The 13,298-nt window shown below is 36.7% G+C and overlaps 1 protein-coding gene across 2 annotated transcripts in view; it reads left to right on the top strand.

Annotated features, from left to right (window-relative positions):
- The first annotated feature begins 8,211 nt into the window (after positions 1–8,211).
- rbpms2b (RNA binding protein, mRNA processing factor 2b) overlaps positions 8,212–13,298 on the top strand; it is a 6,017-nt gene continuing 930 nt past the window's right edge. For both annotated transcript variants that reach the window (XM_016541065.1, XM_016541064.1), the window contains exons 1-6: positions 8,212–8,688; positions 10,125–10,202; positions 10,572–10,610; positions 10,899–10,961; positions 11,491–11,641; positions 12,081–12,232. In XM_016541065.1, the coding sequence (XP_016396551.1) occupies positions 8,635–8,688; positions 10,125–10,202; positions 10,572–10,610; positions 10,899–10,961; positions 11,491–11,641; positions 12,081–12,232 (537 nt within the window). In that variant the 5' untranslated portion in view covers positions 8,212–8,634. The remainder of the gene's footprint in view (positions 8,689–10,124; positions 10,203–10,571; positions 10,611–10,898; positions 10,962–11,490; positions 11,642–12,080; positions 12,233–13,298) is intronic.

Here is a 13,298-nt window from a genome sequence, read left to right as displayed (position 1 = left end):
GAGAGATAGGTGGCGGTAATGCACTTATAAGTCTGCGATCCGCAGACTTATAGGTGCATTATATAGCATTATATAGCCGTGATTCCCATCCACTTGCATTATATGACTGACATTTTCCTGTAGCCTATTTACAGGTAGCAGTTCATCTGCAGAATATCAATGTCTTTTCATTTGGACGTAATGCACATATTGCATTTTAATTCAAAATTTAAAATAAAAATAGTAAAATAAAACGGGTATTAAGAGACAATAACTGAGTCTTACCCAGCACTGACGGTTTCATATGAACGCCAAACCATGCAGGGAATGTCTTTGAGCTGATGCTCGAGTAGGTACTGACCTAACCAAGGAAAAAAGAAAGACAGAGAAAAAAAAAAACACGCGACTATTACTTACCTTGCTTGGGTGTTGATCATTTCTTCTCTACGCAATAGATTCGGATGAGTTGCCCTGACGAGTCTCGGGTTTAAATAGACGTTATGATGCTGCGTCCTCGCGCGCCCTCTCCAGTGGATCGAGTGCTGCTTCATCATCATTTCAAGAGGTTGCATCTCGTTTAGCTCCAGTGCCCAAGTTCACTTACTGATTGGAGGAGGGAACTGTGATTTTCCCCTCCTTGTCCTTTCATAAATATATCTACAAATAACAAAATTACATAATAAAGAAAACAGAAAGTGTTTTGGAGAGTCATTTTGTGTTAAAGACACGTTAAATTTACACAATCATGTTTATATAAACGTCTACAGAAGGATTGCAATTAAAGGCAATTACAATGAATAAATATAATTTATGAATGCAGTTTGACCAAAATGTTCCCTTCACGGTTCATTGGGCGACGGAAAGCCAGTCAGTCAGTCACTTGTTATGTCATAACATCACCACTAGATGAAGCAATAATCCTAATATCTCAATCCTGTCCTCCAGTACTGTCACCTCATGATTCCTTGTTTAACGCTGCTCTCTCTAGTGCAAATAATGTCAGTCCAGGTATTTTGCCTATTTTGGAAAAAGAAAAAAAAACATATATTGACTAATGTTTTTGCAATACTTCAGCATTTAAAATTACTATACCGACACAGAACTACACACACACACACACACACACACAACTAACTATAAATAACGATAACTAACTATAAAAACTAATTATACAACTATATATAAACTGCATATAAACGACAATATATTTTGATTACAAAAACAAGTAAATACATTTTGCATGCAGTGTCAGTAAATTATGAAAATCAATATTTTTATACTGCTTTGTGACTGTATGTATTAACAGAATTGGGTCTATTATGTGCTTTGACTTTCTAAGGTTGTTTCACGTTTGAATTGTATTTCATGTTGAAATTCATGTTGTAAATCAGTGATTATTCTGACATGGGCCAATGTCTTCATTCATCTGTAAAATTACTGTGAAATTAATAAGACGTGACATATTACTAACAACCCTTTTATTGATCTCTACTAAAACTACAACTCCTCAAAACTACATATAAAATATATATTTACCTTAAGAAAATATAAATAACGCAATGTTTAAAACAATGTCCTGAATGAAGGCAGAGGTTAAAATAGGCTATACCTTAGCTTCACAGCTGTCTGTACTTTTTTGTCAGTAAAGTCAGGCAAAATAACAGTTAAGGGTGTTTGTCTTCTTTGCTTACTTGAGGTTTAGTTTCTCTTAAATAAAACACATTAATCAAATCATTTGGTGATTATATTACATATATCAGTATAAGAACACAACCCTGTCTAATATTTCAAAATGATATGACCTCACAAATGACTCAATGACATGATCCTGCTGCTAGTGTGGCAGTGAGAAAGAGGCTCTTGGCAGCGCAGACTGGCCTCCCTCACTTTGCCTCATTAGATAGAGAGGCATGAAGCGGAGGCTGGTCATTTGTGCAGCTCAGTCTAAGGGGAGGGTTGTCTAATCTTCCTCAGTACAAACATGACTCTGGAAGGTTGTGGAATGCCTCTGCTGTGGGGGCGGCAGAGGGTCAGGCTGAGGCCAAGGCAGGTGGTATACATCAGCCGACGGATGACATCGCCTACCCCCACCACCCTCTAAACACTGCCAATTACTGCCCGCTGAAGGAAGAGACGGGACACGATTGAGGGTATATGTCTATACATTAGACTTGTTTGAAAAGGACAAGTTAAACAAAACTTTGGACGAGCCTGAATTTAGCGTGCCCGTGTCAAAAGCTCTGTCCTTTCGATTTTATTGCATAAATATGCACTGAAAAAAAGGTGTATGATTTAGTTGAAAAAAGCTAGTAAACAATTTTCACTCAGAAATTGTGAGTAAATTTCACAAATATTTATAAAGAAATTGCAAGGATAATATTGAAATAAACATGACATGTTTAAGTAGAAACAGTACAAAAATAGTATAACATACTGTAATATTCTTTGTTTTATTTACAAGTTAGAAAAATCAGGGTTTCTTTATTTACAGTGATGTAAATTTAAACTCAGATGTGCCATTGGAGAAATCATAATCTGAAAGCTTTTTTTTTTTTTTTTAAATATATATTATTACATTTTACGAAAATATTACTGTAATTCTGACAGTATAGTTTTCAACAATATCAAAATATTAAAATAAAATAAAATCTAAAGAAGTTCCAATAAAGGTTATTATCTTAAACTAAGAGTATATAGACAAAATAATAATAATAATAATACATTTTTATTACTATAACAAATCAAACATCAACTACAAAAAATGTAACTTATTTTTGTCGCCTATAGTAATCAAATAATCACTTCTCATTTTCAATTAGCTTAACTAACAAAACCCACAACAAAATTACTAAGACATTAACAAATCTAAAATGTATAAACATTTAAACTAATTAAAACTATAATAGTCTGAGCTGACACTAAAATTAACTATGATTCCACAATATGTTCTTCATAATGAAGTAAATATTTTACCATATCTAGTGGAAAAACAAATGTTAGGATGATTAGGATGATTAAAATTAATACAAATATTACAGAATAACTATTTTGTTTCCATTTACTCTCAGTGACATTTATATTATCTGAATTTTATTATTATTATTATTATTATTATTATTAATAATACTGCTTGACCTGAGCAAGCAGCATGTCCTCCTGGCGGCCTGTCAACCATTTGATGTCAATAGGCCTTTTGTTCCTCATTCTTAATAATACCACTCCACACACACTGTGTCCACTTCTCTGGGCATAACTGTGTCCCATATTATGTAAACAACAAAGGGTGAGTGAGGTTGTGTTTGAAAAACTTTTACCACTTGCAGTTTTCCTCTGCGGCTGAGTCAACACTGAGTCTTGTACAAGCGCAAAGTTTCAAAGCTGTACAGGCAATAGAGCAAGATGCACATTTCTGATCTCGTACATGTATGGTTACATTTAGGCTGCTTTATTTATCATCCCATATGGCCCCGTTTTTTAAAGCGACAGAAAGTTCACAGCATGGAGCGTCTGAATAATGCAAACTGTACCGTCCTCTTAAGTCCAGAGAGAGTGTGTTGTGCAGTTGTGGAAAGAACAGGAGCTGACAGGCCCATACAGGAGGGAGGGTCATTATGAAATATTCATCTTTCTTAGTGGCTGAGACAGACTTTAGTACATGTGATGGACAGCTGCGTAGTGCCCAGTCCCTTGCTGTATTTAAGTCTGACTTCTAGCGATTCCATATGATTGTCCTCACTGTCTACAAAAACACTGATTAAACTGAGATAGACTGATGTTGAGACGATAAACAGTTTCAAAAGAATATGTGGTGTCATTTTATTGCATGTGCAATATTAATCTATGAAAGTAAGTCTTCAGAACATGTTCACATTTCTGGAATACCAAATGATGAGTCAATACCAAAACATTTGTGACCATTTTCATTTTCAAAACCTTTACTATTGCTCTCATATCTCATATTGAGAAGGTAAATCTTAACATATGCATATTGGCCCACTTTAGCTCCATCATGCACGCCCCTTATCCAGCCCTTAACAGTCCCATGCATCACTGAATCACTCCCCCGACTTCTGTTTAATATTTGATGAGATCAGTTCCTCTTGACTGGTTTTTCTGTGTTTCTGCAGTTCTACTTTGCAGTCTGTGCTGTGTGAGAGGTTTAAAATGCCTATATGAAGTTCTGCTTGCGCCACCAGAAAAGTGGGTCTCAAAAGCTTTTTGTGCTTGATGGTAAGTCTTAAAAAAGCCTTGCCGATGATGACCGTCCCCTAAAATCAAGTTTCAATACTTTGTTGCTACAAAAACTTTAATTTGTGCACTCAGACTTTAAGACTTTATACTTTAATTTGCACACTCTTAGACTGTGCACATAGACTTTATGGTAGCACCATATTGAACTTTATGCGAGGCTGTGAAGGACAGAAGTACAGCATTTTCAATGGATTGTAGTAGTAGTTTAACAACATGCTGTTAGGCTGATGAAACGTCTTCTCAAAAAAAAAAAAAAACTTTCAGCAGACAAAAACTACATAAAATTGATTTGAGAGTTGTGAGTTTTATATAGTGAGTACCACTGAAAAGACTTTAAGCCTGTCCCTCACAGCCTCGTTTTCATCCCCGTAAAAATCATATGGCATCTTCCCTGACTAAGGTCTATACAATGATGTTGTACATATGATATATAAAATATGATATGAAAATATGATAACCCAAATTTGGTTGAGGCTCAGCATAGCACACTTCCAAAACCCTTATGGAGAAGTGGTCAGAGTTGTTATTCTTGTGCATTTTGTCTTGTAGACTCAAATTGTCCTTAGTTTACTGTATGATTTGAATAATAATTTTAATAACTATCATCAAAGAGTGAAAAATTTAAGGGGGTCTGAATACTTTCCGTACCCACTGTAAGTATTATTAAATATAGTCATCCTGTCTTTTCATATTGGACAGCCGCAGTTCAAATTGTCATTTGTCTGAATACACAGTAGCTCATGTTTGCTTCTCTCAGTATGAGCTAAGCCCAATTATTTGAGATGGAGCACTGAAGAGCCTCAATGGGAGTTTTTTGTAATTTGTCCTGTTTGGCAGCCAGTCTAGGCACAAGGAACAGGGCCAAATTTTGATGTCCCCATCCAGTTTCCAGAGTATTTACTATTTGATTTCTTGTTTTTTACATTATACATAGTCTTCATGAGATGTTCCTTTAACAAAAAGTTTGGCTGGGATTGTATTTTCTAAATGCATGGAATGTTTATGTTAGGCAGCGTCAAAACGCCAGAGTTCTGTGGTATCAGATCTCAATTTGTCTCTCTGGGAATGTGTTGCCCTTTATTTTAACAGCATAACATTTCATGTGCATTTTCCAAATTTAAACAGGAAACATGGGATCACTTGTGAAAATATGAGGGAGGACATAAAGTAAATAGCTCTTTAATCAAGAAGATATAGTAAAACTTTATCTAATATGTGAGCAAAAGAAAAAAAAATTTTTTTTTAAATATATTCTAACTGCTTGGAAGTAACAAAAACATTAGTTATCATTTGCGGGTGTCTTCATAAAGTTGTTTGCTTTAATATAAGAAAAGACAGATGGCAACAGATAGAGGAAATGACAGATTAACACAAGAGCTTTTGTCAACTCTGACTTGGCAGTCCAAGAGAATACAGATGCAAGAGAAAGCTAAAGGGCATACTAATATCCGTTGGTCACAAGGTCTCATTGCTTCAAGAAGCAAAAGAGGCCATCAAGAAGTAAACAGGAAATAGACTGTATTGATGCAAGCAGCACTTACCATTATTTTGTTTGTGTTTGTTTTTTTTATCCAGCTCTGCATCAACAATTATTCCAGAGATTCTACGCCAATGGTTTGTTTTTATAGTGGCAAACCTGTCCCTGACCATGAGGCAATGAACTGTGGTGACTTTGTGTTTTAGGTGTTTGGTGTCTAAAATGGCCGAGTAGGAAGGTTTCTTGAGACTGAGAGCAGTTTGAATCCCAGTTGGGCATCAAGCTGATGTTACAACGAGGAGACATGTTGACCAATGTCTGTGTGTGCTGCCTATTTAGTGAAGGAGTTCAAACCAGAGTATTTCAGTCTGATGGAGAAATCCCCGGCTGAAATACACTACACAACTTTTAAAATCGTAACTAAAATACTAGGCATCATACACTTGTCGACTCTGTAAGTGGTTAGAAAGAAAACTGAACAACTAAGGATCACACACCACCAGACTTTAAAATCATTCCGAATACAACAAACTCATGGAGAAATGCTTGCCTCGTTACTTAGAGGTGCATTACAAATTAAAACAATGACTTCTACAATTGTCTTAAAATATCAAACATGTTTGATCTCCTCCGACTGGATGGAATCATATTCTGAAGCTAAAAAATCGGTGTTTGTGCCCATCACAAACTATGCAATTTTCTGTCAATTCTGCAGACTTTTGGCAACTACAGCGACTCCCCCAGACTGTACATTGGGGCAAAAATCTAAAATGAAAAAGTTGTGTAGTGTATTCCAGCCTTTACATCAGTGCAATCCTGCTGACTTGATGGGAAAAAAAGAAGCCAAAAATTATATGCGGATGCATATCCAAAATTATATGTGGATGCATCACTGAGGATCATCACTCACAACATGAATCAAAAACTAAAAAAAAAAACTCAATAATGTCACCACTTATGTACATCTAAAGGGATAAAGCCTTTCCAAAAGGAATATTTTTCCTCAATCAGACTTGAACGTCTCTTCTGAGCTGAAAGAAGGAGCGCTGGAGTAAATGGTGGATATGCAGTGAGGCACAGAGGACACAGGGAACACAAGCTAAGTGCTGTGGAGCTCTATGACGCTGATGCGATGGGACGGGGCCAGTGAGGCATAAGGAGGAGGAGTGTGGATTGAGGTGGCTTTTGGGACAATGGGCCTGCTCTTCTCCAATAAAACATGAAGGTCTCATCACAGCATTCTGGCCCCACTGTACAGGCTTTGTGTTGGGGAGCTCCCCACTAACAAGGAGATGACATGAAACAGGATGTCGATTAACAATACACCGAGAATTCGCAGGGATTAGCCAACCTGTCACTCTTATGATACTATGTCGTGTTTCTTTGATTTGCAAAGTACTAGAAGGAGATGAAATATTTTTAAAACCATTGGTCTGAATGTTACTTTGCAGTGTAACGTGTCAGACGAATGCCAGCACCCTTCTGGCTATGGCATGTCTGCACTCAGCCAATCTGTACACTTGTCATTCTTTAAGAGCCTGGCACTGATACGTCTATCAGTCTGTCTACTGTATAATCATCTTTGGCTCTGTGTACCTCTGTGCTCTGTTTGACTTATTTTTAAACCCCTGAGAACAAGACAAGAGGCATAGGTTACTATTAGAATGAGTGTTAATGGAAAAACTGACATCAGGGCGGTCAACCTTTCATTTGATGTTGTTGGCAAATATTTTTCCAAACTATTTGTTAGTACATTGAAGCTTTAAACACATCCAGTTTGGAGCTTGTAACCGAATTAAGCAGTCACTATAAGACAGGCCCTCAAACAAACTGCAAGTCTGTGTATAAACATCTGTAGGATTTATAAATAGTTCATAGCCTAGTTCCCTTATGTACAATGGAATTAGAGAGGCATGGCAAGAAAGAATTTGTCTATATTTAGACAGATTGTACAAAACAACACTAGGTCAATCGCTACAAAAAAAACGAAAAAAAAAAAACGACGTGTTCTCAAACCCCACCGCACCCCGCCGGCTTCAACAAGCTCCTTTACTTTGTGCAACTACACAATGTCAGGAAACGGGACAGAAGACCAGCAGAAGGTGCAAACAGTCTAACATAAAATTTATGAGCTTTACAGCACAGGCCCATTTTTAATAGACGGTTCTCTGTATTGTGTGTGTCTCGCCACGTTTAAAGACAAGTAGCTTTCCTTTTAAACAGATGTTCCCATAATTAAATGCACTCAAATGTCAGGGTTATTTTTAGAATAGCTCAGTTTTTCAACAAACAAATAGAGGATGTATAGGCTACACCCTGATCCTTTCACAACTGCCACCAATAAAGAAACTTTAAAGTTAGTTTTACAACGTTTTTATATCTCTCTCGAGTAAACGAATTAATATGCCATTTCTCTCTTTTATTTATTTACTCCCCTCCCTCCTCCTGATACAGTTGATATGAGATGTCTCCAATAATAAAAGGAGCGGTTCCAATTGGTCCGTACTTTCCCATGAAGGCGATGATTCACTAATGGAGGGGTTGGCTTATCCACCAGCTGCAACGCCGCTCTCGAGCCTGCCCCATCTCACTTGATGACCTAATTGGCGAGCAGGTCAACTATGGAACAGGTTTTTACCCATGAGCTCTGCTTTCTTTGAAATTTAACATTTAAAAAGAGGTAAATGTGAGGTGGCACCGCCATTTCTCTTCTTTCTCTTCCCCCCCACCACCACGCACTGCACTTCTTTTCACCGAGTCACCTTCGCGTCTTCAGCTCACCTGGCACTTTTGACACGACCTCAGTGTCCCGCACGAGTTCTGCTGAGTCCCGCACAGATCGCCATCAGGATCCAGTCGCACTTTAGGACGCGGAAAAAAACGAAACTTCTGACGGTCCTTCTGGGTGTTTCAAGTTTACGCACAAGATGAGTATCAAGTCTGACTCCGAGCCAAACAACAACGTCTCTATTGAAGAGGAGGTGAGAGTTCGGGGTTTTAAATTAGTCACTGAGGTGTTGTAATGAGTAAATCTGTCTAGGTCGATGTAAACTTGTTTCAGACTTTTGAAGTGTGAAGGGGAGCCTCCGCTTCTCTCCGTGAAGTTTTTTGCTGTCAGGGAAAGTAAGGAAATAACCACTCGAGAATTAAAAGACGGTGGTTTGAAGTCAATTCAAAACGTTAAATTAATTGTTTTTCGTTAAATTAATGACCACCTATTTACCTTGAAAGATTATCTGTTTGTTGAGCGGTGTGTTAATGGCGCTTCCTTCAAACATTTAGGGAGTTAAATTGCGCCATGTGTGAAGGTCTCAATAAAATACATACTTATTGAAGTACTTTGTTTGGAAGCCTCGATTTAGTTTCTCAAACCGTCACGTAAACGGGCGCAAATCACCGAATTGTTTGAAATTGGCTTCAGCGTCACTGACCCTTAATGATTGTAAAAAAAAAAAAAAAATTTAATGGTCGTAATGCAGCACGGCGTAATGATTTAGTGGTTTCTTCATAAACCATGCTTTTAAAAATGCAAACAGTTAAAAAATAAATGGCTTACTTTAAAACATATTTCAGTTTTATATATATATATATATATCTCTCAAACGCCAATAAATGTGAAATGTAGGTTTATATATAGCCATTAGGTTTTTTTTTAACTCTTTGCACTATTATTATTATTATTATTATTATTATTATTATTATTTTTATTTTTTAAATGGGCACTGCTGCCATTATGCATGTCATTTTGATCCATTCATGAATGGCATCTCAAATAAGACACCAATATAATCACACATTGCACAACTTTGAAAACTCTATTTTGGATTGTGGATGTCAATATAACTTGCAGCTGTCGGAATAATAAATTTTCCTAAACAACATGAAGCTAATAATTAATTTTAAATTGAACCTTTTATATACTATCATTACAACATACAGGTGATGCACAGTAGAGGTGAGGGGTTGTGGAGCTGTGGTTGAGGGCCGAGGAATTGTGTTGTGGTGTTGGGGTTGTTGCTGTGGGTCAGAGGAAGGAAGTGCTGTCACGCTGTGCAATGTTGTCCATCGCTGTTCCACTGGCAGTCCATTGTGGCTTTGAACCTCCTACCAAGTCCAAGCGAGTGGATGCACATTTGTTTATTTCTGTAGTCATTTAGCTGAATGTGGCCATATTAAATGTTTGTATTGAATCTTTGTACTGTAAATTTCTGCTTTTGAGTGTAAAGCTGCCAGGCTTTTTAAAACGCAATTCTTGACTATTTGTGTTTTTCAGTTCATTGCAAACCCTGAGCTTTTTGTTCTTTACTTATTATTTTATTAAATTCATGCTTGCTTTGTTTTCCAAGGGTCCTTAATCACTTTTTTTCACATATTTAAAATATATTAGGTATTTGATTTTATTTGTTGTATTTTACAGGTACGAACTCTATTTGTCAGTGGTCTGCCAACAGATATCAAACCCCGTGAGCTCTATCTGCTGTTTCGACCATTTAAGGTAAAAACAGATGTTTTAAATAGTAAATCTCATTGACAGTGTTTAGTCAAAACTCTACTTGTGTCTTAGCTCCTAATTGTTGTGGTCACCCAAGCAACAGTTAGAAATTCTCTCAATTCTCACTGAAACAATGAATTAACTGGAGGGGAATAATCAAGTTTATAAATTGAGTTTTAGAGTTGTAAGAATTGGAATAACACTTAGCAGCAGAGATGTTCCACTCGCACAGGTTAGCAGTGCGGTAAAGTGCATCCTCTGTAAATGTTTCTATCTGACAGAGTTGGCCTCTTATGGGGAGTGCAGCAGGAATTTCTTCCTTTTCAAGCATGTGACTACATTGCTGCTAATTGGATTTCTTTTCCTTTTCAGGGTTATGAGGGTTCACTTATCAAGTTAACATCAAAGCAGGTGAGACATTGTTTGATATTACAGCTGACCAGGCCTGTGTGTGTTATTAAAAACGTGTACTTTTGCCCTTGTGCTGCAGTCATGCCTATTTCTTTTTCTTTCAGTGATTATAAACCTATATTTAGTACTGCGTAGTGCGCAATCATATTTATTATTATTATTATTATTATTATTATTATTATTTTCTGTGTGTTTTAATATTAATGAAAAAAATACATTACCATGTATCTTGTGTGTTTTTGATAAATGACAGTGTGGCCATAGATTTATTCTTTCTTTCTTTTCCAGCCTGTTGGTTTTGTAACCTTTGATAGTCGTTCCGGTGCTGAAGCGGCAAAGATTGCGTTAAACGTAAGAAACCAGCCATCTGTAAGCAATGGCTTAATCTTGAAAATCTGTCGGATGATTCTCAGCTAGGTTCATACTTGATGTGGTTTAAATGCGTTGTCTACTGTGTGTGTGTATATACACACACACACACACACATTTCTACTGTCAATTTATACAACAATGGCCATAGCTTGCATACATTTGTCTATTTATAACATTTAACCATAAAACATGGTGAGCTTAAGGTGTCCCATATTCATTGATCTGTTCCAATACATTACAAATAAGTGCATAATGTTCATTTCAAAAGTTACTGAGCACCATGATTCGGAGAAGCCACTCTACGGTAGATTACCATGTTTTTTTGTCTTTAGCGTGTAGTATGTGTCCACTTCCATTTAGGTAACCACTAGCTTTGCTGTTCATTCACTAGTAGAAACGTTCACTGCATGTGGGCACCAGCTTAAAACGCACTGCACATTTTGACCAGGGTCTGGCAGGCACAACCCATCCCCATTACTCTGTCCCCCTCCCCCCCTTGTGTCTCCAGGGGGTTCGGTTTGACCCTGAAAACCCGCAGACCCTCCGGTTAGAGTTTGCTAAGGCCAACACGAAGATGGCAAAGAGTAAGCTGATGGGCACTCCGAATCCCACAAATATCCACCCAGCTCTTGGAGCGCACTTCATAGCACGGGACCCATGTAAGTTCATGGCCGACACGGTAGTTCACACACTGCAGAGATGGACAGACCGGCACACACACTCTGTAGCTACACATCTATAGAGTAGATCTTAGGAAAACACAAGAAGAAACTAATCCACCTCCACATGCATGTGTCATTAGCAAATGGCCTTTTCTGTTCTCTTAGTTCTATTACACTTAAGTTGAGCCTTAGCACTTCACATCTCATTCAACCTCTCTTCTGTTCCAAGTCACAGAAATTACCAGAGATCACACAGGGATCAGTATTTAGTTGCTGCCTCTTTTTGTTCATTTTAAGAGTCTTTTGGTGTGTTAGGGCCTCTGACTTCAACAATTTGTCAAACACTTGATTTTGAAGTGTTGTTTTCAGTCATATCTGACATACTGAACTGAGCTGGCCTGAGGTGATGGTTTGCTGTGCTTATCCCAATCCTCAGATGACTTGACAGGGGCAGCACTGATCCCAGCATCTCCAGAGGCCTGGTCTCCTTACCCTATCTATACCCCAGAGCTCAGCCCAGGCCTGCCCCACACGGCTTTTACCTACCCAGCAGCGGCCGCTGCAGCAGCAGCCGCACTTCATGCTCAGGTGAGGCCATCTTTACCAGTGTCTTTCATTTATTTTTATTTGTTTCTTTTTTTTTTTTTTTTTTTTTTTTTTTTTTTTTTTTTTTTTTTTTTTTTTTTTTTTTTATTTATTTTTATTTGTTTTTTTTTTTTTTTTTTTTTTTTTTTTTTTTTTTTTTTTTTTTTTTTTTTTTTTTTTTTTGTAGTGTTAATTTTCTCTTATTTTTGATTTTTACTTGTTCGTTCTGCATTTTTTTTGCATGTTTTTATTCTTTCCCTTCTCGTTTGTTTGTTCTTTTTCTTAAATTTAACATATACATTTTTTTTTATTTCTGCACTGGGATCCAAATTCATCTTTATGAATATTATGCACCAATTTATGGAAGGCAATGTTTAACAAATTTAATCCTGCTAGTCATCTTGTCAAAATCAAAAGGATTTTTTTCCAGAAGGGAAACGATACGTTTTAATGTAAAAATACATCAATATATGTTGCTTTGAAGTTTTATTTTAAAAATTAGACCACATTTATAAAATGTAAACTCAAATATGTGTGTGTGTTTTATGCTACAGTAAATCTGATTTGTTGGACGATCTTTTAATGCACACTTATGAACATATATTAGAAATGTGAATAAAAGTTTGAATATTCTTTCTGGGCAATAAGTCAATATAGCAAGCATAATTTAAATAATTTGAGCCATTGAAGTCTTTAAACATTATGCTTTGGTTGCATTATGTATTTACCTATTTGACAACCTCCAAAAGATAATTTCATGTTTTGTGCCAGTCATCTTTAAGTTATGTTAGTTATGTGAATGAGTTACTACTTTGCTCAATGCTAACATGTTTTCCTATCCCTGATAAGTAGAGGCTATCTAAATGTCAAGTAAAGGCTAATGGTCCTGGCGCAAAAGTTGTGTTATAATTAAGTATTCAAAGAAAGCAAACTGTCAGCTGTGACTGCTTGGGTCTCATGCTAATGAATTGTGAAGATTTCCTTGGCTGTGTCACAAAGTCTGAAGGTGTTAATTTTATATTTATTGGTTCTTTTTTATTATTATCATTTTTTTTTTATTGATTAGATG

Source organism: Sinocyclocheilus rhinocerous, unplaced genomic scaffold (genome assembly GCF_001515625.1).
Source record: "Sinocyclocheilus rhinocerous isolate Xijiao unplaced genomic scaffold, SAMN03320098_v1.1 scaffold368, whole genome shotgun sequence".
Classification (NCBI taxonomy): domain Eukaryota; kingdom Metazoa; phylum Chordata; class Actinopteri; order Cypriniformes; family Cyprinidae; genus Sinocyclocheilus; species Sinocyclocheilus rhinocerous.
This window is presented reverse-complemented; position numbering and strand designations above follow the sequence as displayed.